Source organism: Cyprinodon variegatus, unplaced genomic scaffold (assembly GCF_000732505.1).
Source record: "Cyprinodon variegatus isolate N-32 unplaced genomic scaffold, C_variegatus-1.0 Scaffold1497, whole genome shotgun sequence".
NCBI classification, from domain to species: domain Eukaryota; kingdom Metazoa; phylum Chordata; class Actinopteri; order Cyprinodontiformes; family Cyprinodontidae; genus Cyprinodon; species Cyprinodon variegatus.
This window is the reverse complement of record NW_015151950.1, coordinates 59,869-85,900: the sequence shown is the minus strand read 5'-3', so window position 1 is coordinate 85,900 and position 26,032 is coordinate 59,869. Positions and strand designations below refer to the sequence as shown.

Here is a 26,032-nt window from a genome sequence, read left to right as displayed (position 1 = left end):
AACAATTTTTCAAATATACAGGGTTATAGTTTTTTGTGGTTTTTTTACATTTTAAAATTGGCCAATAAAATTCAGTGTTTCCCATTTTATTTTTGTACAGCTTTAACACAGAAATCAAAGTTTTAGGTCATAAATGATCACATTGAATTTTTTTAACGTGTCCATAAACACAACCCTACTGTGTTATAAACTATTTTTTCAAACTTTCTCCTTATTATATCTTCAAAGAATAAAACTGTTTCCAAGGTTTAACAAATTTTCCTGAGCTGAATCTGTGACCATCTCCATCACACTTTATGTTAAATAAAAAAAATCTGTTGTATTTTTCAGCTACAATCTGTCCTGTGAGATCGAGCCTCTGTCCGAGTCGGCCAGCAACACGCTGAGAGCCAAGAAGAACGGAGGAATCATGAAGCGATGGAGCGAGTCAGTATTTATCAGCTTTTCAACACGGTTTCCAGTCTTTTTCTGCACAAAGACTAACGCTTCTATTTCTGTGTCCAGCCGGCAGTTGACGGAGGCAGGCTGCAGCGGCGGCGCAGGCTCCCACTCAAAGTCCTTCGACCACTCCCACTACAGACCGTACCAAGGAGGAGGCGGGGACAGCGGCGACGCCCTCAGTGTAACGTCTGTCAGCTCCAGCGGGTCGGACCTGGAGGATGTGAACACCAGCTTTCTGTCTGATTCACCAGAGGGACACGAGAGGAAGGTGAACGGCAGGAAGTCTGATGGGATCTTAGGAGCCTGAACGCCTCGTCATCATGTCCAGCTTCTAAAACATCTGCGTTTCTTTCCAGACATCGACTCCTTCAGTGAAGCTCACCGTCTCTGCTTTAGGGAGAGAAGCTCCAGCTGCGGATACGACCTCAACGGTATTGACTGTAATGTTTTCTGCTTTATCCTATTGATTTATCTCCGACTTATTTTGGTTGGTAACGCCTGTGCAGTGTCCTCCTCAGTTCTGGGAGTGCACGTCTCTGTCCTCCCTGGACACCTCTGGGATGGGATCCAGCTCCGGCTCCGCCTCGGGCTCCAGCAGCACGTCCTCCTCCTCGGTCTCCTCTTCCACGCCGCTGTCCGCCTCCCGCTCCCACAAACGCTCGGTGTCGGCGGTGTCCAACTACTCCACGCTGTCGCTGCCGCTCTACAACCAACAGGTGGACGACTGCTGCATCATCAGGGTCAGCCTGGATGTGGAAAACGGCAACATGTATAAGAGCATCCTGGTCAGTTTCTCTGCTTTTGTTTCAATATTTTCCAATTAACAGATGTTTTCAAATAAGGAAACGTCTCTGTGAATTTGACTTTTTTTTATTTATCTTCTTCCTTCAGGTGACCAGTCAAGACAAAACCCCAGCAGTGATCAGGAAGGCCATGATCAAACACAACCTGGAGCGGGAGAAAACAGAGGACTACGAGCTGATGCAGAAGATCTCAGAGGACAAAGGTGAGCCAAGTGATCCCCCCCTGACACACGCAGCCAGAGAAGTTACAATTAGTGTGGAACCCTATTTTTTTTCATGGATTGATGATCAACAAAATTACATATCCAAATGTAAAGTGGAAGAAAATAAGTGGTTTCAGAAATGCTTCGAAATGAACCTCCTAAGTAAATTCCAGTGCAGCACATTGCCTTCATGTAAGAGCAGCAGGAAAAAAGACACCAGTTTATAACAAGCCATAGTGGCGACGAGACAAAAGAGTCCTTCTCTAATTTATAACAAGCCATAGTGGCGACGAGACAAAAGAGTCCTTCTCTAATAACACCCCGTTGTACCATTAGTATGCTATTCCCATAGTGAAACATGGTGGTGGCAGCTTCATGCTGGGGCGAGGGGGTGTTTTTCATCTGGAACAGAAATGGAGCTTAAGCAAACCAGTAAGAGGCTTCGGAAGACTTAAGACTGATGGTGACATGGGGGCTTCAATCAAAGCCCGTTCCTGCGTTAGATGGATTTAGGTCCTGACTTTGACTAGGCCGTTCTAAGGACCTGCGGTAACACTTGATAAGAGATGCTCTCTATCCATCTGATTGAGCTGTAGATGTGCAAAGCTGGTAGAATCGGTAAAAGCAGCAGACTGTGGTGAATAGGGTTGGGCAATTCATTGCATTTGCAGTTTAATGACGTTAAAAAAAACAAAAAAACATTTTCATTGCAGAGCTGCTCAATTTTGCTCACATTTAACAAAACTAAGGGACTAATTTCTCACTCCAGCACCTTAACTGATGGTCATATGCTTAAAGGGGGTTTGCTTACACTAAAAAGGAAAGAATCTTCCAATCAGCACGCAGATCTAGGCTTGCAGAAGTTGGCCCATTTCCAAACAAAGGTTAAAGTTCAGTCCTGGAACAATGGACTCCTGACAGGCAAGCTTCCAAGGGAATGAAAAAAACAGAAACACTGAAGTAAAACATGAACAAGCATGTGGTTAGTTCTTTGAAATAAAATCCTAATATTGGTTTAAAATAGTTTTGATTTTTGGCAAAATCGTTCAGCCGTAGTGGTGAAGTCAGAATGCACTGATCCATGTATTCTCTCTATGTGTAGAGCTCCGGATTCCAGATAACGCCAACGTCTTCTACGCCATGAACTCCACTGCCAACTACGACTTCGTGCTAAAGAAGCGCGGCTTGGGCCGGCCGGTGCGGGCCAAGACCGTGGCCAGTTCAACGCTGCCTCGCATGAAGCAGAAGGGACTGAAGATCGCTAAAGGGATTTTCTGAGGTCCGCCTTTCTCCACCCGCTGGACTCCCAGTTTCTGGTCCTCAGGAGAGACGAGCCAACCTGGAGCGTCCACGTTTGGGACTGAGGCAGAGACCGGACCTTTCTGTGGCACTTTAGCACTTCACTGGATGAGTTGCTTCTTCAGGACCCTTGGAGGAAATGGGAGTTTGTTTTCTTACAGCTACAAACTCAGGAAAGTGGGACAAACTCGGACTCATCACCTTCCACCTGGTTGGGATCAAACATCTGAATATCTGACGCCTCACGTTTTTGTTTACATCTCAGTTCAACCATCCTTCTGCACCTTCACTTTTTAATCCTCCTCAATGGATCACACTCTTAACGCTCATCATCCAGAGACAAAGCAAGACGAGATCCAGGGTTCCAGCTCTGCGTTTTAAGGCTCAGAATGTGCTTCTGCTGGGAGCGTTCCTGACCTTTTGACGCCGTTACCTGGATTTCACCGCCGTTTTGTCAACAGAACCTGGAGGAAAAGAAGCTTGTCTGAAACTCTGCAGTATTTTTAAAAAAAGGAAATGGTAAAAAAAAAGCTTCAAAGCAACGTCATAATCCAGAGAAAACTCCCACGCCTCCGTTTGCGTTTTTTTTTACCAGGTCAGAACCACTACATGGAGAACAAGCAGAGCGATCGCACTTCACACAGACTGAACAGACAGAATGTAAATATGAAAAACACGGTCTGTGCAGCATATTCTGAGAAAGGACCCTGTGATTTCTGTTTATAGACTCATGATATAAACAGTTTTTAATATTTTTATTTAGCTTTGTTTGTTTGTTTGTTTTGTTTATTGTTTTTTTGTTTGTTTTTCTCATCTTTGCTCTGATGTGGTGCTGTTCCTCATCTTCTCATGGTTTCCCATGTTCCTCCAAACCGCCAGGCGCCATGTTGGAAGAAAAACACAGAAGTTTAAAAAAGCAACAAAAACAAAATGTCTATTTAGAGAGAGTTGACTAGTTAAATTATCCTTAAAAATATGGAAGGCCAAAAGTGCCGCGATCAAATTCATAATTATGCTAATTATAAAATGTTTATGCTTGATTATTTTAAAACGTATCTAAATTTTTCTTTATTGAAATTAGTAAATTTACATTTTAAATAAGTTATGAACTAAATTATTAGTACTTCCTATTTTAATGTGCAAGTAAAAGTTTTACTTTTGTCAAATAGACCCTGATATGTTAGAAAACTGAACAGCGAACCAACCGGCTTGTCTGTAACAGTTAAGGCCCCGCCCACTGGCTTCCTGTGGTAAAAGCCTGACAGATAAACATTTATTAGATCGTACAGCAGAACCTGGAAGGAATTGAATAAAAAAATTACATTTTTGAAAATTGAAATAGTCATAATTTAAAAGTTTGAGTAATGATCCAAGCTATGATTAATAATAATTAATTCCAGATCAGTTTACTGATTTATTTGAATGTTTACATTTCATATAGAACGTCTTACTTGATGATTTACTTGATCTTTTGATATTTATGATAATCAGGAGAAAAAAAATTACAAAGTGATCGAAAGATATTAATAAAATGGATAAAAATAACCAGATTTCTCTCTGAACTCTTATGCCTCAGTTGATAAGTTAAGAATATCTGAACTAATCAACAATAAGAGTTTATTTATCTAATGCAGAGTCGTAATGGATCCAAACTAAAGCACTGATGGCTGCTGTTCCTAATCCATTTTTTAATCCCTTTTTAAGCTGAAAAAACATCCACATTTTTTTTATTTCTAATGAAGATTATCAGGTTTCTTGCTGAGAATCCTCTGGACTCAGTAAATCTCTGCGATTCAGTTTAATTTCTTCCAACATGGCGGCCCTCTGACCCTTTTCTATACGTTCAGTTTTCCAAATGTGCCGCATGTTTTCAGCTTGGATCAGCTCTGGTCTCTCTGAATGCAGCCGAGTCGCTCGTGTCTGAGCTCCGTTGGAAGGGTTTCCGTGTGGAAAACTCAGACATAAGATGAATGTGAATCCTAAAGGAAGCGCCGGTTATGCTTCCAAGCATCCATAAAAGAAAACTCTAACCATCGTGCTTCTCTCAGTCCTCTTTCGTCTTTTTTAAACTTCTACTGTAGGTGTCTTTGATCCACATTTTCTTTTCTTCACATTAACACAGTTTCATCACATTTAGGGGCTTTCTTCACCCACCTCACATAAACCAACTTGTTTTGTTGCCATTGTTCCTCACTTCACACAAAAGCAGCCTCTCTGTTGCAGCTCTCTTTCACTTCGCTTTGTTTTGAAGCCCTAAATGTAAAACCTGTCTGCCACTGCCTCTGCACTGCTTACATTTGGTGCCAAGCAGCTATTGCTGCACAGCATTCTGGGAATTGAGGGGAAAGCACTAAAAGAAATGACACGATGGTGTAGTGTTGAACACTAAGTCGGCTCAGGCCTCTGCGACCTCCTTTTGCCTTTTTATTTTGGTCCGTTCTTATCCGTGCGCGTTTGTTCCTTCGTAACCTTCATGCTGAAACGAGCGACGAGCCCCGAACACAAACTGAAAAAAACACGCTGCAGAAGCAATACGTGAGACGAGCAGCAGGGCGAGAACGCCGTCCTGCTGCCACTGATGTCATCGTGAAACACTGTGACCTTTGACCCCTTCACTCCCTGCCTCCCTCCCCCGTCGATCGGTACTGTGAACCGTTTATTTTCACGATGGGTCCATTTTCGCTCGTGTTGTCTGACGAGGCAGCAGGCCGGATCCAACGTGTGCCAAAAACAGAAAGGAAAAAGTGATGAGGCTGCCTTTGTGTCGCCATGGGAACGGTTAGCTTCTGTGTTTACTGTTTACTCGAGGGAGAACACGAAGATGGGAATAAAAAAAAAGAAAACATGTCTGGACACGCTTAAGAGAGGACAGTTTTGCTGATTTTTGTCCAGGAAAGTAAAAGCGGGCGTGTTTGCAGAGCAAAGCCAAACTTCAGTGAATTTATTCTGCTGGGATTTTTATATTTGAAAGTCTTAACTTCTTTATTGTACACTAACTAAAACGTTCACATCACTGAAAGATCCTATCCCTACAAGGTTATCTTAAAACCCGGATCCAAGTGTGTGATCAAATTAATTTAAACATTAAGAAACTAAAGCTAACTGTATTTAGCTCCTTTTATTGTTGCTCATTTTTGTTCACATAATCGCCTTTGATCCAGAACGAGTCCCTCGCTTTACAATCGGACCTAAAAGGCAGCAGGAAGTGTGTGAAAATAGTTTTTCTGTTGCTTGTGGATCTGCTGTGGAGAAACCTGTGATGACCATGAGCAGGACCCTTCCTCTTCGTCCCGCAGTTAACTTGATTTTAAAAATGAGCCAAGTGTTTCAGTTTCTTTTATTAAGAGTTCCCAAATTTTAACTGAAAATGGGGAGGAAGGGTGGATTTTTGGGCAGTATTCAGTATTTGTCTGAAAAGTAAAAACTTGACTGTTGATCTTAATCTGGTTTGTGCTTCTAAACGATCAGTCTCTTCAGCAGCTCTGTGTCTGACTTTATGGTTGTTTTCTGACCCTGCGGGGTGACGGATGTGATGGACTGTTTGTGTGTGTGTTTTGTTGCCCTTGTTCAAAATGAATTCAGTGATTGTGTGTGAGTTTGGAAGAAAAAAAAAAACACCCAGTTTTACATGAAGGAAAAAACCCAACTGGACCCAGGTGTGCTTTGATGGTTTTAATCTTTTTGTTTTGTTGTTTCTTCCTTGGATTTCTGCTTCAGTGCCATTTTTCCACTCTTCCCTGAAGGATTTCAAACTTTTCTTTCTTTTTTTTTTTTTTTTTTCTTAAGAACAAAAAACCTGTGGTGACAAACTGTCTTTGTGTCTTATTTATTGATTTGTATATAAAGATTTTGTTTTGCATTGTACAGTCTCTCCTCTCTTGGTTATAGATTAATATATTCGTGTATATATGAATAAACATTAAGTTTGTAAAGTTAAACAAGACATCTTGCACCTTTGTTTTTATTTCATTCGGGTTGTTTTTTTTTTTTTTAAGACTCATTAGTAAAATTCTAAATGTCTGTCATACTTTTAACTTCTTTTGCTCACATTTCAGATTATACTGAATAAGTAATTTGGTAAGAAATGGTCACAAATATTAGGGCTGGATAATTACAAATGCTGTTAAATAGCTAGATGTGTACATTTATATATATATATATATATGAAACTATTTCCAAATCAGAGGCACCCTTTTCTTTGGGTCATGTTAGTAGATACTTTCTCCCTCCAACCCCCCAGTTGGCTTTAATGTGATTAAAGTTCGTTTGCTGCCACACATTTGCAGCCAAGACACAGATTCATGCAGAAGAACCACATGTAAGCACTTTTCCATACAACTGTAAAGTCCAGCAACGATGACTCTGGACTGAAGCATTTAAGGCCATGAAAAGAATAGAATAGAAAATTCCCTTTATTGTCCCAGTCGACAAAGGGGGAATTCTGGTATTCACGAGCAAAAAGATTATAGAAAAAAATGGTCACACAAAGGTGGACCTTACAGTGTATAAAAACATAATAGTGAAGAGTTAAAAAAATAAACAAAATACTGTGTTAACCAATATACAGCTATGGACATTTTTATAGTAATGGATATTTGAAAATGCCAACATCAGAGATGTGCAAAATGACAGCAGCATGTTATTTAATTAAGGCAGACACTGTAAAAATCAGTATGAATCTAACAACTTCAGGTTATAGGGAACAGTGGTGGTTCTAGAGTCTTCCAGCTGCTGGGAAGAAGCATCTGTGAGGACGCTCCCTAGTGCATTTAGCAGTCTGTCACTGAAGGAGCTCTCCAGTTCGGCAACAGCTTCATGAATGGGGTGGGAAATATTATCCAACAGAGATGTCAATTTACTTCGGATCCTTTTGTTTCCAACCTCCTGCACTGAGTCCTGAGGGCAAAACCATAAAGCCAAACGTGTATACTTGTTTGTTGCATAAAAAAAACAAGTTTTGGCAAAATAGCCCAACCCTAATCTATATTGAACACAAATGGTTAACTCATTAAAAATATGCAGCAGTGTAAGATGACGCAACAGGGTTTCGAGTAATTTAAATAGGAAAACCCACAGGAAGTACGTTGCAGAGACATGATAAAGGAAATTCGTTTGGCACTGCCAAATATGATTCAATTAACAAGTTAAATAAAACATGCAATGGCAACTCTTTTCCAAAATAGGTTTTGATCGTATATTTAAATGAACCTGGGAGATTCAGCGTTCAGGTAGGTTGCTCCAGATAAGTGGAGCAGAAGAACTAAAAACTGCTTAATGTTTGGTTCTTAGGTATGTAGAGTAGATTAAAGCCAGAATATCTGAGAGGTCAGAGTAGTTAATAATAGACAAGTCTATTATATATTTTGGAGCTGAGCCTGTTATCTGAGATTGGGAGGACCTGAGAACCGGGCAGATGTGCTCTACCTTCTTAGTGCTAGTGAGGACGCAGGCAGCAGTAGGATCCACTTTTTAGGTAGACATGTGAAGACACCATTACAGTAATTAATTTTAATATAATTGAAAGCAGGAATTCGTTTTTCAGTGTTTTTCTTCTATGCATTTGCCCAGGTTTAAATTCTGCCTGGTTACATTTAAGAGAGAGTTTCAGTGTCATTTGTAAAGTTATAGTACAGTAACGTATTTAAATCTGCACCATACAGAATACAAAAGTGTAAAATCATATTTCATCTATTTATTTTCTTCAACATGGTGGTTGGGACTTAGTGGGTCACGGGGGTATTGCAGAAGGGTCGGGAATCATGCAACTCCTACCAAACGGACCCCTAAATTCTCAGCCTGGAGAGAGATTTAAAACAACTGCAGAATTTAGTTTGCTTTAATATGAATAAATTAAGCATGGTGTCATTTGCAGTATTGCTTAATCTACCCTTCAAAAATTGACATTTCAAAAGAAGATAGCAAATGCATCTGAGCAAAAAGCCGCTCAAAATAAAAGAAATAATTTAGTCTGAGATGAGATAATTTCATTTTACAATATTATTTTTTATTAAGCCTGTGGCGTAAAGTTGAAAACTTGAAATAAGAAATTACCTCTTAAAACAAGATGAATTATTTAACACTTTTAAATTCAGGAAAAGCTGAACACAATTAAAGCCCTTTGTGTTGAAACAAATAAATAGAATATTTCAATAGATCAGCTGTGATTAAAAAGCCTGAAGAAAACCTGCAGATATAATAGCTGGGAGACTCCAAAGAAAAGCAGACGGTCATCATTATTTCAGATTCTGCATTATACTGTAATATCTGCTACAGATTTAGGCCACCATATGTCACTCATCTCAAAGAGGATACAGTTTTATTTCCTGTCTTTCTCCTTATTTTTATTTATGTATTTTTTTCCCAGGAGCAAAACATCCAATAAATATATTAAACATAAAAAAAGAAAAGGAAAAGGGTAGACGTCAAGAAATTAAAGGGACAACTATATAGGCTCATATAGCACAATAGAGCTTAAAGTTAGAGAACATTATAGAACATTTGGAAGAAGATATCAAGGGAGACAGTTCTATAGAATATGAAGGAAGGTTGGATGAAGTACTATAAGAAATAGAATACAGAGAAGATAATGATTAATCTACTGCTCAGGAGTCCTGACTCAACACAGCAATATACATAACAGACAAACATTAGGATAAAACAACGCATGTAATGTGTAACTGTGGGAAATAGAAAATATACAAAAAGGGAGTTTAGTAGGCAAAAATTAAATAATTTTATATATCTTAATAAGTAATGAGTTTATAACATACTATAAAATATTTTAGATGTGTGACTGTATCTAGGATAATTAAGAATATATCTTTATTTTTTCCTTTTGGCTTGCTTCTCCATATTCAGACACCCCGTTGTTGGTGTCAGTAATGCTCCAAATGTGGTTTGTTAACCGCCATTTAAATCAGAGAAGAAGAAGAAATCGGCCAGTTGTTTGCGCCTGCGCAGTACCTCTGATCTTTGTTATTCCATGTCACTATGGCGCTAAGCAAAACGTTTGGTCAAAAACCGGTCAAGTTTCAGCTCGAAGAGGATGGAGAATTTTACATGATTGGTTCCGAGGTCAGTATCTTTACCGTCCTTATAACTCCACCGCGGATATGGCGCTTTATGTTGGGTAGAACCGGCCTATTAGCCGCTAGCTGTTAGCCTAGCCGTATGCTCGAGGCCAACTATAGGGAATGCCGCTCGCGAAGGTTCATTCATTGATTATATGAGAAGAGAGCGAGGACAGGAGATGCTGGTCGATATGATGTTACCTAGATATGAAGTCTGGGATAAAACCCGCCTTCTGATTAACTAAAAACTGGGGTTCTCTTTGTGAAATCACGCCATTTTTGTATGTTAGCATACAAGCTAAGCTGACTTCTTCCAACAAAGCGCTAATTTTAGGATATATGTAGTGCAAGTCGTTGGATTATTTCTCGTACAATTCAAATGTTGAGTAAGGCTGACTTTTTATATGTATAGTACATGTCTTTAATATTAGCAGAGCCATGTTTTTTAAATTCACGATTTATATTTGCTTCCAGGATATTACAATTTGTAGACATTGTCTCTATTTGCACCACTGGTTTGGATCTAGGGCACATTTTAGTACCTGGTAATTTTGTGTAATATTCCAAGTGTGAATATGTTAAATTTAATATTTGTATATTACAACCAACTTTCTTCTTCAGAAGTGGGAACGCATCTATCCGTTAGGGTCACAGTCTATGGGGAAATGCAGCATAAATCCCGGCACAACATACTCTGATTCACACCAAGAGTCATCATAGTTATATTTTTTGGACTGTGTGAGCTGGAGTACCCGGAGAGAACCTATGCAATCAGAGGGAGAACATGCTAACTCGATGCCTAAAGAGCTACAGCCAGGAACCAAGCCTGAGACCTTCCACCTGCAGGGCAACACTGCTGCAAACCCTGCCACTTTGCTGCCACAATATCTATCTATAAGGTGGCTTTTAAAATTAACAATGATTTACCATAGTAGTTTTTTATTTATTTTACTGAGTCCTGATTAAATAAATTGAATCAGAAAATATATTTTATGAAAGTAGTGAAAATTGGGAATTAATGACTTTGTTCAAAAAGCAAGGGCTGTGCTTCTATCAGTGGTATCTTTTATTTAAAAAGACACTGTTATGGTGTCTTACTTCTAATGTTATTGAAGTGGAGTTAATAAGAAGTCATTCCTGACTTCCAAATCACACATTTTTAAGTTGCCTCTTTATTGTCTCTTCATTCATGCATGAATCCAGCTCTGTGTCCATTGATCCATCTGCCCATGCACATGTCCATCCTCACCTGTATCTGCCTCTGCTGTTTTAGAAACTTCTACATTTACAACTCAACAACTGTAGAACCGTTTAGCAGATTTGTGCTAAAAGTTGTTTACCGGTGCACTACATTTGACTATGGAAATGCTAAACCTTGATTTGTTGGGATGAAGTTAAGAGCATCAAGTTGTTCACTGATTTAAACACTTACTTGGTTCTTGGCTCTCGAGTGTTTGAATTTGGAAAGCTATGAAGTAACAAGCTTCGTCTTTTGCATCAAACATGATTTTAACCCAAGAATGAAGAAATCACAGAATAAGTTGGAAGACACTGGGAAGATATTCTACTCACAAGCCAGCCTGTCTTCTAGCTATCAATTATTGTATTATTATTGTGTTTTCTGACAGATTGATGATATTTTGAACACACAGACACCTCAGATTTCTTTTGTCACATAAGAATAATATGTTTTTTGAAGCTCTGAATCCCTACAAAGCATTTTATAGGAGCTGATAGCTGAGCTTCAGTCAGGCACAGCTTTTACTGGAACTTTATATTAAGATTTTGGAGATTAAATCTCCCTGATTTATCCGGGAACAGAAATTCCTCTGACAAAACATTGAAATAAACAAGAACTATTTGAGATATTTTTTTATTTTGCTGCTGTTTTTTTTATAATGCTTATCCTTTTTGCTTGTTCTGATTTTGGTAGGTGGGGAACTACCTGCGCATGTTCAGAGGCTCCCTCTATAAACGGTATCCTTCCTTATGGAGAAAACTGGCAACAGTGGAAGAGCGGAAGAAAATTGTGGAATCATCACATGGTCAGTAGAGGGCAGCACTGAGTCATGGACAGCTCTGAAGAGCTGATCTTTTTATTTTGTTTCATTCCAAATATAAATATTGTTCAATATAAATAAAATGATAACAATAAAATTGGAATTCTATTTACATTTTTTAATGTCATTTATGAAATGCTTTGTCTTGTCTTTTAGATCATGGCTACACTCAGCTGGCCACCAGTGTTACGCTTCTGAAGGCCTCAGAGGTTGAGGAGATCCTTGAAGGGAACGATGAGAAGTATAAAGCTGTGTCTATCAGCACAGAGCCTCCCGCCTACCTCAGGTACCTCCGTTTGAACTCTGGAAGAACAAATTTAGAGAATAACTCTGCATGAAAGTATTATTTTTAACATACAGACGGGTTTATTATTAAAGAATGCATATTTTTCTGCTTCATAAAGTTCTTAAATGGTCCTATTGCACCATAGTTGAATTCAATTTTAACGTCTACTTATAAGATCTAAAATCTTCTAGGTAAAAACAGTTCTAGTTAAGAGACAGCTGGTACAGTGGTTTTACTGAACCTACAGTTTTTCTTTTTCTGTGACATTGGGAAATGATTGTTTGGTTCTGATCTTTAACCACCAGGGAACAGAAAGCAAAGAGGAACAGTCAGTGGGTTCCCACGCTGCCCAACAGTTCCCACCACCTGGACGCAGTGCCCTGCTCCACCACCATCAACCGCAGCCGACTGGGCCGGGACAAGAAGAGGACCTTCCCCCTATGGTGAGGTGCCCTCTGCTGGGAGGAGGCTGAACAATTCTCCACCTTTATATTTTTCTATATACCTCCAGCAGGAGGCGCTGTAACTCCTATGATTTAAGGATCAAACATAAGTCATTTTTATGTTTATCTCATAATATTTAAAATGAATTTGCTTGAAGCTGATCTTTGCATAATGGGTTTCATTGTGGTTTCTTAGATATGAGTTGTCTAGGTGTTGCTCTTTTTCATTTTCTAAAAGCATATTTTCTCATGCTTTTAAGCATTTGGTTAAATATAATGAACCGTGTTCTGTGTCTCCGTCCTCCACAGCTTTGATGACCACGATCCTGCGGTGATCCACGAAAACGCCACTCAGCCAGAAGTTCTTGTCCCAATCCGTCTGGACATGGAGATCGAGGGCCAGAAGCTGAGAGATGCCTTCACCTGGAATATGAACGGTAGCTCCTCACCATCACCGGTTCTTTTTCCCAGTAATTCATGTTATTTAAAGCAGAGAATTAAGGAAGAGTTCTTTGTTTTTCTGTAATGTTCAGAGAAGCTCATGACGCCAGAGATGTTTGCTGAGATCCTGTGCGACGACCTGGATCTGAACCCACTGGCTTTTGTCCCTGCCATCGCCTCCGCCATCCGACAGCAGATCGAGTCCTACCCCACAGACAGCCTCCTGGAGGACCAGACGGACCAGAGGGTGATCATCAAGGTGACACCTTGCACCGCCGTCCCTGAGTATCTTGAATGCTAAGATGTTTATTTATTTATTTGTTATGTTTAATCGTTTTCCAGCTGAACATCCATGTGGGGAACATCTCTCTGGTGGACCAGTTTGAATGGGACATGTCTGAGAGGGAGAACTCTCCAGAGAAGTTTGCCCTGAAGCTGTGCTCTGAACTCGGACTGGGCGGAGAGTTCGTCACCACCATCGCCTACAGCATCCGGGGTCAGCTGAGCTGGCACCAGAGGACATACGCCTTCAGGTAGCAGATCTGGATGAAGAGATGTTCTACAGTCAGACCTCTTTGAGTTGGCAGACATTATCAATGTACTTGGTGTAGTTTGAGTCAGTATATTATGAACTTAATTCATAATTTTATAGAATGAGTCCAAACATCTCCAGATTAGACGGATCTGAATCTGACTCCTTCAGAGCCAACAGAATCTTGTTTGCTCTGAAGGGTGTCTAGGTGAAAGGCATCCCCTCATTTTGCCTGGGACCAGGGATGAGGAAACACTGGAATCTGTGTCCCAGCTGGACGACGAAGTGGAAAAACATTTCTGGACTGTTTTTTATTTTTTATTTTTTTTTTTACTTTCGGTACAAACGGAGCAAAGAGGAGCTGAACATGTTTTTATTTTTAACTTAACTTGGTAGCCATGAGCTCACAGTCATGCTGTAATGTTGTTTCTCATGCTACTGGTTTAAGTTGATTGTTTATTAATGAATGAAAAGTTCCTGCAGGTTAAGGCGGTTAACTAGTCCTCCATTTGAAAAGTTCCCAAACTGAAAGATGTGTTGTTTTGCAGCGAGAACCCCCTCCCTACTGTGGAGATCGCCATCAGGAACACGGGTGATGCTGACCAGTGGTGCCCCCTGCTGGAGACCCTGACCGATGCAGAGATGGAGAAGAAGATCAGAGACCAGGACAGAAACACAAGGTGAGGCCGCCGTTGTTTTTGACAGCCATCTTAGATTTAGTCTTCAGGACAAAAACTGTTATTAGTCTTAGTTTTAAGGACAATCCTTATTTTAGTCAACTAAAACTCAAAAAGGTTTTAGTCTAGTTTTAGTCAGCTTTATGTTGCAAAAAAAAAAAAAAAAAAGGTAACCTTTACAAGTTGGAATAACAACCAGATTATTTATCAGACTGACAGCTCTAGCCTAGATACTACAACAGCTGGTTATAGAATGCTGCCTTCCAGGTCATCATTGCTGTTAGCAGAAAACTTTGATTTATAGAGTTCAATTACATTTTTTTTTTTTTTGTTTTTTTGGTCTTTTTTATAAAAGTGTCTCACAAAAGTTGTGAAAATAGCCGATCTAGTTCAACACATCATATTGGTTAATATAGCAGACAGACAAGCTAACAAAATGTAGAATAAAGGAATGGTTTTAGACATACAAGGTTTCCATCCAAAAGCAAACACTTCCTGATCTACCATGAATTATGTATTACACACAGATCCATAAAATCTTCATTGCTCTAAAAGAAGCAAAGAACAAAAACCTTCTTCTTTCTACTTTGAACATTTTCGCTTCATTTCTGAGAATTTGCCCCTTAGTGACACTGCTCAGGGGTCAAAATAGATTTAAATTCACAGGGTTTTGATATAAAAAAAAATACAGAGAGAAACTATATAATGGCCTTGTACTGCAATGGCAATCAAGACCTAAATTAAATTAATATGTTAAATAAAATGTTGAAATATTCAAAGGAAACATAGAAAATGTTTTAATGACAATACAAGGAAACATTTAAATCATATTTAAATTGATAGAAATTAGAACAATGAGAGAGAAATATTTATTGATCAATGTACCTTCCCATCTGGCTCTTTATCCCAAAATAAACAATATGCAATCAAATACTTATTTGGATGTAATTTAGGGATTCCTTAAAGCATGTTTATTATTACCTCTTTTGAGATAGATAAAATAAAATCTTGATAGTTAGACAAAGTGATTTTTTTACGCATGGCAGAGGATGATCAGCCACATAGTTTATTAAGTAGCGATAGAAGAGCCATAGTGCTGAGAGCGAACCATTAGAGTGGAGCATGAAGCACAGACTTGGAGCTAGGCGCACAAAGACGCATTTCTGCACAAGAACAGATGAGATCAGAGCAGTTTGTCAGAGTTGAGCGTGCAGTGTGGGACCATTATTTTCTCAGACCCTGTCGCTGCTGCCGTGATCCATCTGTGCTTCTGCAGAACGTGTAGCGCTGTACGGCAGGTGGGCGGCAGATCAATGAAGACGCAGCAGCACGGATTATATTGCTTAGCTGATTACAGCACGATGATGCAGTTTAAAAGTCTGACCGACGACCTGCTATTTTTTATTTAGTCTCGTCTCCTTGACTAAAGCTCAAACCTGTGACTAGTCCTGTTTTACTCATCATCCATGTCAGTTTTCGTTATTGTTATGAAATGATTTCGTCATCTTCATCGTTGACAACAAGGGTGAGGGCTGGAGGATGAATACTGTGTTCTATATATTTCACATGGAGCATTTTAAATAAAACCTACCTGATCAGATTAGAGGAACTAAAACTTTGCTTAGCTGTTTAGAATCAAACAGTTTGGTCTTTAATTGTTTGTATGTCAAAGCCCCATTTTTCACTCTTCCTGCCTTTTTCCCACAGACGAATGAGGCGTCTGGCGAATACAGCACCTGCGTGGTAAACCCCGAGGCAGCAGCGCCCCCTACAGACACGTTACTCATACAGTTGAGGTAGGACCATGCGGTTCAGTTCGCCAGCAGCAGAGATTTTTCCTCCCTGGCGTCTGGACGTGTTCTTCGCTCGGCTGGATTCTGCCTGCGGCTCGCCGTTTACTTTTCATTTTAAATCTGTTTGTTGAAGACCCTTAGAAGAAGAAAGACACCCTCCCACCTCCTTCATGCCCCTCCCCCCTCTGCCTGGAGAAGCTGCTCTTTTTGACCACTGACTCTCTACCCAACCACAGAGGGAGACAAAACACACCCGACTCAAATAATATATTGTTTTGTTGTATTTGTTGTCTTTTGTACATTTTAATAATTCTTACAAAATAAAAACAAAAATCAGAAAAATATTTACGGTCTACTGTTTTATTTTTTTTTTGTTTTTTCAGTCAGATGTTTGCGTCACAATAGAGAAATTTAGATGGAAGCATCTAAAGAAATATAAAAATTGAATCTCTTGTTAAGTTTATTTGTTCGTTTCATTTCAGAGTAAAACTGATGATTATTACAGGTATAGTGAAATATTTAAAGCCTTTCTTGCAATTTAGATGATTTTTTCCTTACAGATAAAAACTTAAAATCATCAGAAAATTAAGAGTATTGTGAAAAAGTTATATAATACAAACTCAAGATGGCACACAGTTATTGCTTTGGTAACATCTACAGAAGGTTCCTGAGCCTCTGATCTGTCAGACTATAAAAACCCTTGAGAAGATTGCTGATTGGACAGATACCCAGAACATCTGACATCCTTAAAGAGGGTTGGCTATTCAAGGTTGATGCTGTAGAAGCTGGTTTCCGTAATTTGTTCTATCCAGGTGTATTTATATAGAGTTGAGTGAAAGGAAGAAAACTGGATAACTGGCGTTGGGAGGATTATGAAAAACAAGGAATTTGAGGCGTAAACTTGTTTTGAGTATGTACCGTGAATTAAAGCATGGAGCTGTTGCTCAATGGGTCCAAAGTCCTCTTTAATAAATTAAATAAAAGTAAGGTTTGCATTTCAGTTGCTTAAAAAATGAATCAAAGGTGAAACAAAAAAGACCACATAAAAGTTAAATTGAGCAAAGTGCATCTAACCACTTTACTCCTATGGAGTTCCATGAGGTTTAATTCTTAACTTTTTCTTTTTATTGCATCTTCATTTTTGATCAACTTTTATAAATCATAGCATCACCTTTCACTGTAATGCATATGATTGTTTGAGATTTCTCCTACAAATATTCTACCTTAAGTGTCCTGAAGGCCTCAAACCACAGATGGCTGTGAATTCTGAGCTTTCATGACCAGAAAGCAGAGATAATTTTATTACCAGAGATAAGTCTCCAGGTTTAATAAACAGCTCAGCACTGTTCTCCATAAAAAGCATCTTTCAGTTACATGAGGTTACTAAACTGAAACCAGTCTATTCTAAATGTAATTTTAAAATAATCAATTTTATCCAAACTTAACAGGATTATTGAAACTCTCTATGCTGCGATCAGTCAAATCTCACCTGTTGGGTCTTTTTAATGATCTCCATCCATTTTTCTCTAAAGCTTCTGCCTCATGTTTCTGTTTGAGCCTTGAGCAGCTTTTTTTCTATTTAATAATTTATCTTGGTTTAAACTGTTGTTCTGTGCTTTGGTTCAACTGTTTTAATGTATTTTATAAGTAAAATTGAAGTACTTCTGCTGATGAGCTTCATGGAGATGCTGATTTCATCTTCTAGCAGGACTTGGTTCCAACCCTCACTGCCAAACATAGCAGCAGTTGCTTTGGAGCGCAGGCTTTCCACCCAGCGTTCCCTGAGTGTGTTTGCTTCAACCTAAGCTGCATGCTGGAAAGGCAAATTAACCATTTGGTCCAAATAGGATGCATCTATTAAAGCATTGTAGTTTCAGGGGAATTTTCACAGGAGCTTCCAGCTTGTGAATCCAAACCCCGCCCTGCTCTAAACAAAGTCCTGACCCATGTTTCATCAGCCGAGTCCCACTGAGGCGTGTTTCTGTCTTGTTGTTGTTGTGCTAAGCAGTTTCCATTTTGTTGGTAGAGAGGGGGGCCACAAAGGCAGCGGGTGAAAGTGCAGAGTCTGCAGACAGAGCTGTGTGGTTTTCCAGGCTGTCGGCTCTCATGTGAGGCTGCAGAGGCTTCTGGTCCCTCTTTATGTTCAGTCTCTGGTTGTCAGATGTTCCTCCTTAATTCTGCATTCACCTTTAAACACATTTTGTTTGTTTCTTTGATGATGCTCGTTTCTGTCCACTTGATCTGCTTTGTGCTCACATAAAATACATAGAAGTTTAATGCAATGAGACAAACCGTGTGAGAAGTTTAAAAAAAAAAAATATATATATATATATATATATTTTGAAAAGTATTTGATGCACGCTTTATAAAAATGTCCCAAAGAAAGAAAGTCTGGAACTATTTTAACCTGAGAACTTTTTGGAAACCTTGTTATTTTATAGATGAGTCTGAGCTTTTTCCAGCCTTTGCAGCTCCTTTCAGAAAGCAGTTTGCTCCTGATTTTAGCAGCTCCAGAGTTCTTAGCTGTGTTGCTCCTAAACCTGCTACAGATCTCTTCTTTCCTGCTGCTCCTCCTGGAGGAGGTGATGGTCGCGTCCTTCAGGTCCATCAAACATGACCCGTCTGTGAGAGAGAGAGAAACGACAATGAGCTTTTAATCTATAGTGCAGTTTTCTCACTATGTTGGTAAAGATTCGCTTCCCATCCAGGAAGCTTTTTCAATAGAAAAATTATGAAAAAAAAAAAAAACGTTCATCCACATTCTCTACACCTTTTTGAGCGATAATCAATTCCTTTTCCCATTTTACTTTGAAAGTTAAGCCCATTTTATAAACTCTTTTACAGCTTAGACAAAAGTTCTCTAATAGTAATGTTTATTTAGCACCTTTTAAAAACTGCTTCGCAAAATTAAATTACACATAAAATACATTTACAGTCACAAAAGACGTCATAAAACAACCCTTAATCTACTGGAATTAAAATGCTTCCTTAAATAGGTTTTCAGTTCACTCTCTAAAACATCAACAGAATCAAGTAAGCGCAAAGAAAGCGGAGGATTGTTCCAGAGCGCCGGCGCAACCGCCTGAAAGGAGCAATCTCCCCTGGTGGTATAAGGACACATTAAGTCTCTAATGCAGGAGGGAGCCTGGCCGTGAAAGGCTCTAAAGGTCAGCACCAGGATCTTAAGCTTTTTTGAATCGCCTTAATAGCATTTTTTGTGCAACAATCAATAAATCAGCTGATTACCTGCTGCTAAGGTCCCTGTTTTAATTCATGTTTTATAAAAAAAAGTGCAATCATCTAAACGGGTCTCTAATTTCAATCCATCCTTTTTTAGGTCGAGAAGCACGACCTCAGACACATTTATGTGTTCCTACTTGGTGCTATGCTTTATGTTCAGGCACAAAAGTAGTATATGGTTCTTTAAAAATTAAGTCGAAATGGAAGTCGAAGGCAAAACACACGGTAAAGTGTAGAGAAAAACTTTCTCACCCTGATACTTGACCTGTTTCTGAAATATCTTCCCTGTTCAAGAGCTTCTGACGACCGTTTCCACTTTTATTTTGAGCTTTAAGGATGAATAATAAACATGTCTGAATTTGTTGCAAAGATATACTGAGATTCTCACAGCAGTTCTGGTGTCGTCAGCAGCTTTCTTCCTCCCGGCCGGTTTGGAAACACGTCCTCTAAGAAGTAATACACGTGTCCGACGGCAATTCCTGAGGGAATTTAAAAAAATAGAAAAATCCCCCGTTCATTTCAAACACTTGAACTCAGATCTGTGAAACTGAAAGGACCAGACTGGTGGTGATGAAGGTTTCAGACCCAGGAGGTCGGCGGCAACAGAGTTTCCCAGCAGCAGCGAACATCCCATCAGCGCCCAGGGGAGGAACGGAGCCTGGAAGCTCAGCAGGCCGAAGAAGTTTACAGGTATGAGCGGGTTCCTTTTACTCCAGACGTAGACCAGCATGACGATGAAGGCCTGGCCGAGGAAGATGATGTCGGCAAACAGACCCAGCAGCTGGAGACTTGCAGGTTAAATTCAAATAAATCTAATTTATGAAAGAACAACCTTTACTGTTATACTATGCACAGATAATCTAGATTAAATAAAGGGATTTTTTCATTTCTTTCTTTATGTAATTCATTCTTTAGATCTGAATTTGCACTTTTGTTTTTGGGAATCGGGTCTAAAGCCAGACTGATGAGATCCTCTGGGATTCTTCTCACATTTCAGAAACATGCTCTAAACTTTCACCCATGAGACTAAAAAGAGTGAAACAATAAAGGTTAAAGGACTCAAGTCTGGACTGGGAATAAATATCCACGCAATGTGATGCTGAACCGTGGATCCAGTGTTTAGACTTCTGTTTCTCCCATCAGGACAAGTTAATTTTCATTTCCTCTTGTAATGATGTGACCTGCTGTCTTTGACTGGCCACCTCTGTCCCAACAATCAGGTTTTATTTTTGAGAGAAGTTTCTTCCAGAGCCTTAATGTCAAGGTTTTAGAAGAAACCATAAATGTCTAGTTATGAATAATTATCTCCTGATGTTATAAAGTGTTTTAAATGCGTGAAAAGCAAAACTCAGATCATTTGTTTTGAACAGTTTAGTATTTACAGAGAAAAATGTGTGAGGTGCATCACTGCAGCCTTTTTCTCTCCACAAATACAGACATCCTAACGTATTTATCATTTTCTGCACTTATTCATAAATCAGTATTTTATCATCTTCTTCTAATTCATCTAAAGAACCGTTGACCTAATTTCAAATAATACATTGAAGGAAAGAAGCAGGAATTAGAGACAAGCTGCTTGAATACCAGTCTTATAAGCTGCAGTAGATTTTTAAGAGAACATTTTAATTTAATTTTCACCACAGAATAACATTAAAGAATGAGAAATGTGTTGTTAAATCTACACCTCTTGTCATTAGCTTGAAATCTATGCATTTTCTGCATAAAATAATATCCAATATAACAAAAATCCAAAATCAGTGATTCTTATTTATGAAATGTCATGTTTTGTCTTTTTTTAAATAAATAAAAAATACAAATAAACAGTTTAAAAAAGCAACAGTTTCCTGTTGCAGATATTTATCTAAAATGAAATGTGTTTTTCTAAAGATCATGCAATATTTGAGTCTCTCACTGATCTTCTATTGACCTGGGCTCATGGTAAAATGGCTTTTTGGATTAAAAACGTTGTACACCCCTGGATCAATGTAACAGCCATGTTTTTGTCACGTTGGGAACCTGTAATACTCAGAGAGAACCTATGCTACTAACTAGTACTACTAACTACACCACTGAGCGACGCTGATCTAGGATGAAGAAAACCTGACAGATACTAGGATTTAACTGCAGAGGTGGGTAGTATCATTAAGTTACATTTACTTATGAAACATTTTGGAAAAAAAAAAAGGTACTTTCTACTAATTATCCGTATTTGGCCACACAGTGAAACTAAAGCTAATGTGTTTCTTCCTCCTGAATGTAAATCTACTTAAGGAAGTGATGGACTCATTAAAGCTGACACTAAACTCATATGTCACCACGGGTTTATGGTCCTGGTTATTTCAGCAGAAACCATCTTCACACACCATCATTTAAAACTACCCATGAAACATAACACGACTGTAGAAACTACCCATAAAGCTCTAGTGCGTCCGTTTGAAAGCGGCGTCTGAGCTAAACAGACCCAGATCTCCATCATTAAACTGGAATGTGAACAAAAGTTTCCGCCTCCAAACTGCTAAGCATCTTTATAAAAAGATGAACGGTGTGTGCACTATGCTGTTGGTGCCTGTTTTTAACTTGTAGAAACTCCTCAGAACAAACATACTAGATGTTTATCCGCATGTTTGTTGCATGAATCTGGACATTATCTAGTCTGAGCTCCTTAAAAGGTCCAATTCAATACATCAGATGAAAGGTTAGCAACTGAGGGAGCATCATTTCAGGATTTTAGTTTTGAGTTCAACTTGTATTTACATGAGAACTGTCTTAAAAAACATTGAGATATCAGGGCAAATTCTACGTGAAAATCTAATTCCACAAGAGCTGAAGGAGAAGGCCGTCAAAGAATATTTTACCCATTGTTTTACCTGGTTTAGTGCTGGTAGATAAATCCATTAGGGAGAAAAAATTCTGTATAAAAATACCCTATGATCCTGAAAGTGTTCCTGCAGTGGAAATGCACCTACTGACCCCACGATGAACCTCTCTGTGCAAAAAGGCATGGATGCCAAACACAACAGCTAATCTAAAGGTTAATAGGGGGAAAAAAAGGATCAAATTGCTCCAGGGGCCTAGCTAAAGTCCAGACCTGAGCAAGAAACAAACATCTGTGAATTATAATGGAGAGAAGAATGGACCAGAATCTCTCCAGGGTGATGTGAAATTAGATGGAAAAACATTTGCTTAAAGTGTTGATTCATGAGGAGTACTTATTTATTTACAAAAAAACTTCAAAGTTATGGTTTATCCATCCATCAATTAACTGTCTGAACCAGTTTTGCCTTTCGTTAGGCTGAAGATCACCCAGCAGCGATTTATAAATGCCAATTAATCCAACCTTCATGTTTCAGGACCTTCTCCCTGCAAGGCAACAGAGCTAATAAACCCAACATGCAGCCTAAGTTATGTTAAAATTTAATTAATGAGTAATACACATTTTTCCTCCCCTTGGGACTTAGTTGACCTGATAGAGCGTAGCTTCTCTCATTTTTAATTAAACCTTATACCTGAACATTTTAGTTCCAACTGTAAACCTTCAAACATGTTTGAATCTAAACCGAAATCACATCTTTGCTCTTAGAACCTTACAGGATACAGTTATGAAGATTCCTCCAAACAGGAACATAAAGACGAAGTCTGCCGTTCTTCCTCGGAAACTGTCCTCCTCCAGCATGCGGCAGTACCGATAGCTGACCTCAGTTAAGGATTCTGCTGCAGCTTTTCTGCACGGATCATAACAAACATTGTTTTTAAAATCCCAACAGAAAAAGATACAGGAAGATGATGTTGAATAGAAAACCGAATCCAAGAGAGCCAAAGAAGAGGAAGCTGGTGATCAGACGCCATATCTGAAAAACAGAACACAGTAAGAGTGAGAATCAAAGGCGTAACTTTCTGAAGGACTGGTGTGGACATGTCCCAACTTTGGCCTGCAGGGGACAGACCCTACCAATAATTTCAATACATAGACTTTGGCTCTCAACAATTTGTGGGAAAATTTTCTAAATTTGATTTTGCTGCTTTTCAAGGAGGATAACCACTGATGTAGCTGAAAGGGAGAAAATCCATCACTCCATCCACATTTTTCTGGATGGATTGATAGATGATTGAAACGGAAATTGTCTCCATACTAGGGAGGATGATATATTGCTGTTGGCATCGGAATCGGCTGTTATTCATCCTCTTTTCTATACATTAATGTCTAACTACCTGTAAATATAAATATCAGTGTATTTTTATTCTTTTGTGTTCTAAACTGGAGGTCTACAACAGGAGGTACAGTACGCAACCCCTAGGGGGTCCACAGTGGTATTGCATGCGGTCGTGAAAGTTTTAGTTGATTAGATTTATTTATTTTTTTTATATTCCCCCCTGCAATTGAAATGTCTTTAAATCCACATTAACATGAATGCAGCACACTGTAGTAAACAGATAAATGGAGGCAGAAGATGTCTTTCAGTCTTCAATGCACACATTCAGCGACACACAGGAGCTCTTTCAGGCTAGGCACCATTTCATTCACAACACCTGTCCCATCAGACAGGAATCAGAATCAGAAATACTTTAATAATCCCAGGGAGAAATTACTTTCATTATATGAATCTATCTGTAATAGAGCGGCTATAGGACCAGTTTTTTATATCACAATTTCATACAATATATATAAGTAGGGGGGTCCCCGCTCCATTTTGCCATCAGTTTGGGGTCCTTAGCCTGGAAAACGTTGAAGAGCTCTGGTCTAAACAATAGGAAAGCATTCAATAAATATATGTCTAAGCTCATTTTTGGAAAATACAAACCCTATTGAAAGCGTTTGTGTCGTGTAACTGAAAGTCCATGAGCCCTTTAAGTGTCTCCACCAACTTTCATCACAAAGCTGAACCCTTGGTGAGAATGAATCCAAGGGTTGTGTACCTGGTATCTGCTGATGATGAGCTCTGGGTTGAAGTACAGCTGGAACGGGCTGATAACTTGAAGTTGCTGAAATAAATAAGTTAAGTGTAGTTCTGGTCATCCTCATCTTTCACTGATTATATCCCTACTGCTTAAGGTGAATTTTGATTAGAATCAAACAACAAACACAGATCAATTATTAGTTTGGTTCTAATAAAGAAGAACTTAGAACAGCATGAGTTAATAAGGTTCTGAGTTGGTTCTGGTGAGTCTTACCACAGCGGCGGTGGTGAGGACGCAGGCTGTCGTGTACGTCCGAGTCACCACGGGGATCTGCAGATACTCCTGAGTCAGACTGAGAACCATCGCTGCTGCTGCATCCCTCTGAGCCATGATTTACTCTGACTGCATCGACACACCAGGCCCCGCCCACCTCACACCAACAGCCAATCAGATCCACCCACCATTAGTTCTAAAAAAACACTGAATCTCTAGCAGGATTAGCAGGATAAATGTTTTTAGATGGGCAGAAATCAGAGATAAAGGTCATTTTATTTATAATTTAAAAAAAATAAATAAAACCCCTGAAAATAAATAAAAATATCTAAACATGTAGATAGTTATAAAAAACAAAAAATTATTGATTCATATTGGACTTAACATTTACTAAAACTAGAAATTGAGAATAACTACATTCTTTTACCTCTTTTACCTTGTTGTAGAAAATAATAATAATTTTAACTGATTCTGACATGTTAATTTAAAAACTTTTCACACAGGAAACCTCAAAGCTTTATTTATACAATTACTGATTATGTTTTCCATCCAAATTTTTACATTTGAGGCATTTGAATCTAAAAAGGTTATTGACTTTTTTGCATGGAAGTTCCCAGGGCACTTAATATAATGTTTTATTTGTAAACAGAAATCAAGCCGGATATCTGTTAGGCAGTAGTTTGATAACAAGGCAAAAGGTTTATTAGAAGGGATGCAGAGAAAAACAGGTAAAAACATACATAGTTCCTACATTTTTACAGTTAATAAGCTACATATGGTTAAACATATCAAATGAAGACATGTATGTACAAGAAGTTCTGCTGTTTGTGTATAAATATGTGGAAATCAGTCTGACAAATGAGTTAAACTGAGTCCCACGCAGCAGATTGTAAATAAAAAGAGCAAAGTTTGAACGATGAAAAACCGTAACGACTCGTCAGCGTCCTGCACTGAAAAACAACAACATGAAGTGATGAACACGACAGTCTGAGCTGAACCGCCAGAGTTCAAGTGCTGCAGTGAGCAAGGACGCAAAGCTGTGGAGCAGCGGTTCTCAACCTGAAGAAACATGGGGGTGTTTAATTTTATTAACAGGGATTAGGATTTATAGGATTTAGGATTTCTACTGTGCAAAAGATTTAATCCAGATGGGTTTTTCATATTTTCCGTCAGAGCAGCCAGACCTTCCTCCTAACTTCCTTAATGAGTCTCAGTCCATTGTCCTCCAGGTTTTCTGGGCTTTTATAAACCAGCCGAACCTTTCCTCAGAAGACATTCAGACCCAAAAGTATATTATATTGCAGCCTTTTTGAATATAAAATACTGACAGAAATCAACTTTGCTATCACGTCTCATGCTCTGTATTTCTAAAAAGATAAAGCCTAAATACCCGAATGGACTCTAAAGCAGGAGGAAAATATGGATTTCTAGTGATGGGTTCCTTTTGCAGTCTATAAAACCCTGAAATCTGACCGAGGTATTATAAAGTTTTAGATAAACGTGGGAAAAAATTATAATAATGTGGAAAAATGTTCTTTCGAAATGTCTATCAGCATTTAATTGGTAAATTAGCAA

At 38.8% G+C, this 26,032-nt stretch overlaps 3 protein-coding genes across 8 annotated transcripts in view; 2 read left to right on the top strand and 1 right to left on the bottom strand.

Moving 5' to 3' along the window:
• The window catches only part of ralgds (ral guanine nucleotide dissociation stimulator), a 56,272-nt gene extending 49,923 nt beyond the window's left edge, over positions 1-6,349 (top strand). For 5 of the 6 annotated variants that reach the window (XM_015403431.1, XM_015403430.1, XM_015403429.1 and 2 more), the window contains exons 13-18: positions 331-426; positions 505-709; positions 798-872; positions 948-1,226; positions 1,333-1,447; positions 2,550-6,349. In XM_015403431.1, coding sequence (XP_015258917.1) covers positions 331-426; positions 505-709; positions 798-872; positions 948-1,226; positions 1,333-1,447; positions 2,550-2,725 — 946 coding nt within the window. In that variant the 3' untranslated portion in view covers positions 2,726-6,349. The remainder of the gene's footprint in view (positions 1-330; positions 427-504; positions 710-797; positions 873-947; positions 1,227-1,332; positions 1,448-2,549) is intronic. The other variant, XM_015403427.1, reaches the window with a different exon arrangement.
• Positions 6,350-9,675: 3,326 nt separating this feature from the next.
• Positions 9,676-16,350, top strand: LOC107103645 (SWI/SNF-related matrix-associated actin-dependent regulator of chromatin subfamily B member 1). The gene is made up of 9 exons (XM_015403423.1): positions 9,676-9,820; positions 11,750-11,861; positions 12,033-12,162; positions 12,468-12,605; positions 12,915-13,042; positions 13,139-13,305; positions 13,389-13,579; positions 14,127-14,258; positions 15,963-16,350. Exons 1-9 carry the CDS (start codon positions 9,737-9,739, stop codon positions 16,000-16,002), a joined length of 1,122 nt encoding a protein of 373 aa, XP_015258909.1. The 5' UTR covers positions 9,676-9,736; the 3' UTR covers positions 16,003-16,350.
• A 2,064-nt stretch (positions 16,351-18,414) lies between these two features.
• Positions 18,415-24,564, bottom strand: LOC107103646 (derlin-2-like). The gene is made up of 7 exons (XM_015403424.1): positions 24,458-24,564; positions 24,203-24,268; positions 23,063-23,136; positions 22,884-22,977; positions 19,874-20,069; positions 19,677-19,767; positions 18,415-18,670 (listed from the first exon to the last, which is right to left on the bottom strand). The coding sequence occupies exons 1-7, from the start codon at positions 24,545-24,547 to the stop codon at positions 18,592-18,594; spliced, it is 690 nt and encodes a 229-aa protein (XP_015258910.1). The 5' UTR covers positions 24,548-24,564; the 3' UTR covers positions 18,415-18,591.
• Between the last annotated feature and the right edge of the window lie 1,468 nt (positions 24,565-26,032).

Excerpts from the sequence above, each read along its gene's own strand:
- LOC107103646 (XM_015403424.1), bottom strand. The coding sequence starts at position 24,547 with ATGGTTCTCAGTCTGACTCAGGAGTATCTGCAGATCCCCGTGGTGACT. Across the intron at positions 22,978-23,062 it reads CTATTCAACATCATCTTCCT|CTATCGGTACTGCCGCATGC; the intron begins GTATCTTTTTCT and ends AACTGAGGTCAG. Across the intron at positions 19,768-19,873 it reads TGTTGCCGCCGACCTCCTGG|GAATTGCCGTCGGACACGTG; the intron begins GTCTGAAACCTT and ends AAATTCCCTCAG.
- LOC107103645 (XM_015403423.1), top strand. The coding sequence starts at position 9,737 with ATGGCGCTAAGCAAAACGTTTGGTCAAAAACCGGTCAAGTTTCAGCTC. Across the intron at positions 13,043-13,138 it reads CTTCACCTGGAATATGAACG|AGAAGCTCATGACGCCAGAG; the intron begins GTAGCTCCTCAC and ends TGTAATGTTCAG. Across the intron at positions 13,306-13,388 it reads ACCAGAGGGTGATCATCAAG|CTGAACATCCATGTGGGGAA; the intron begins GTGACACCTTGC and ends ATCGTTTTCCAG.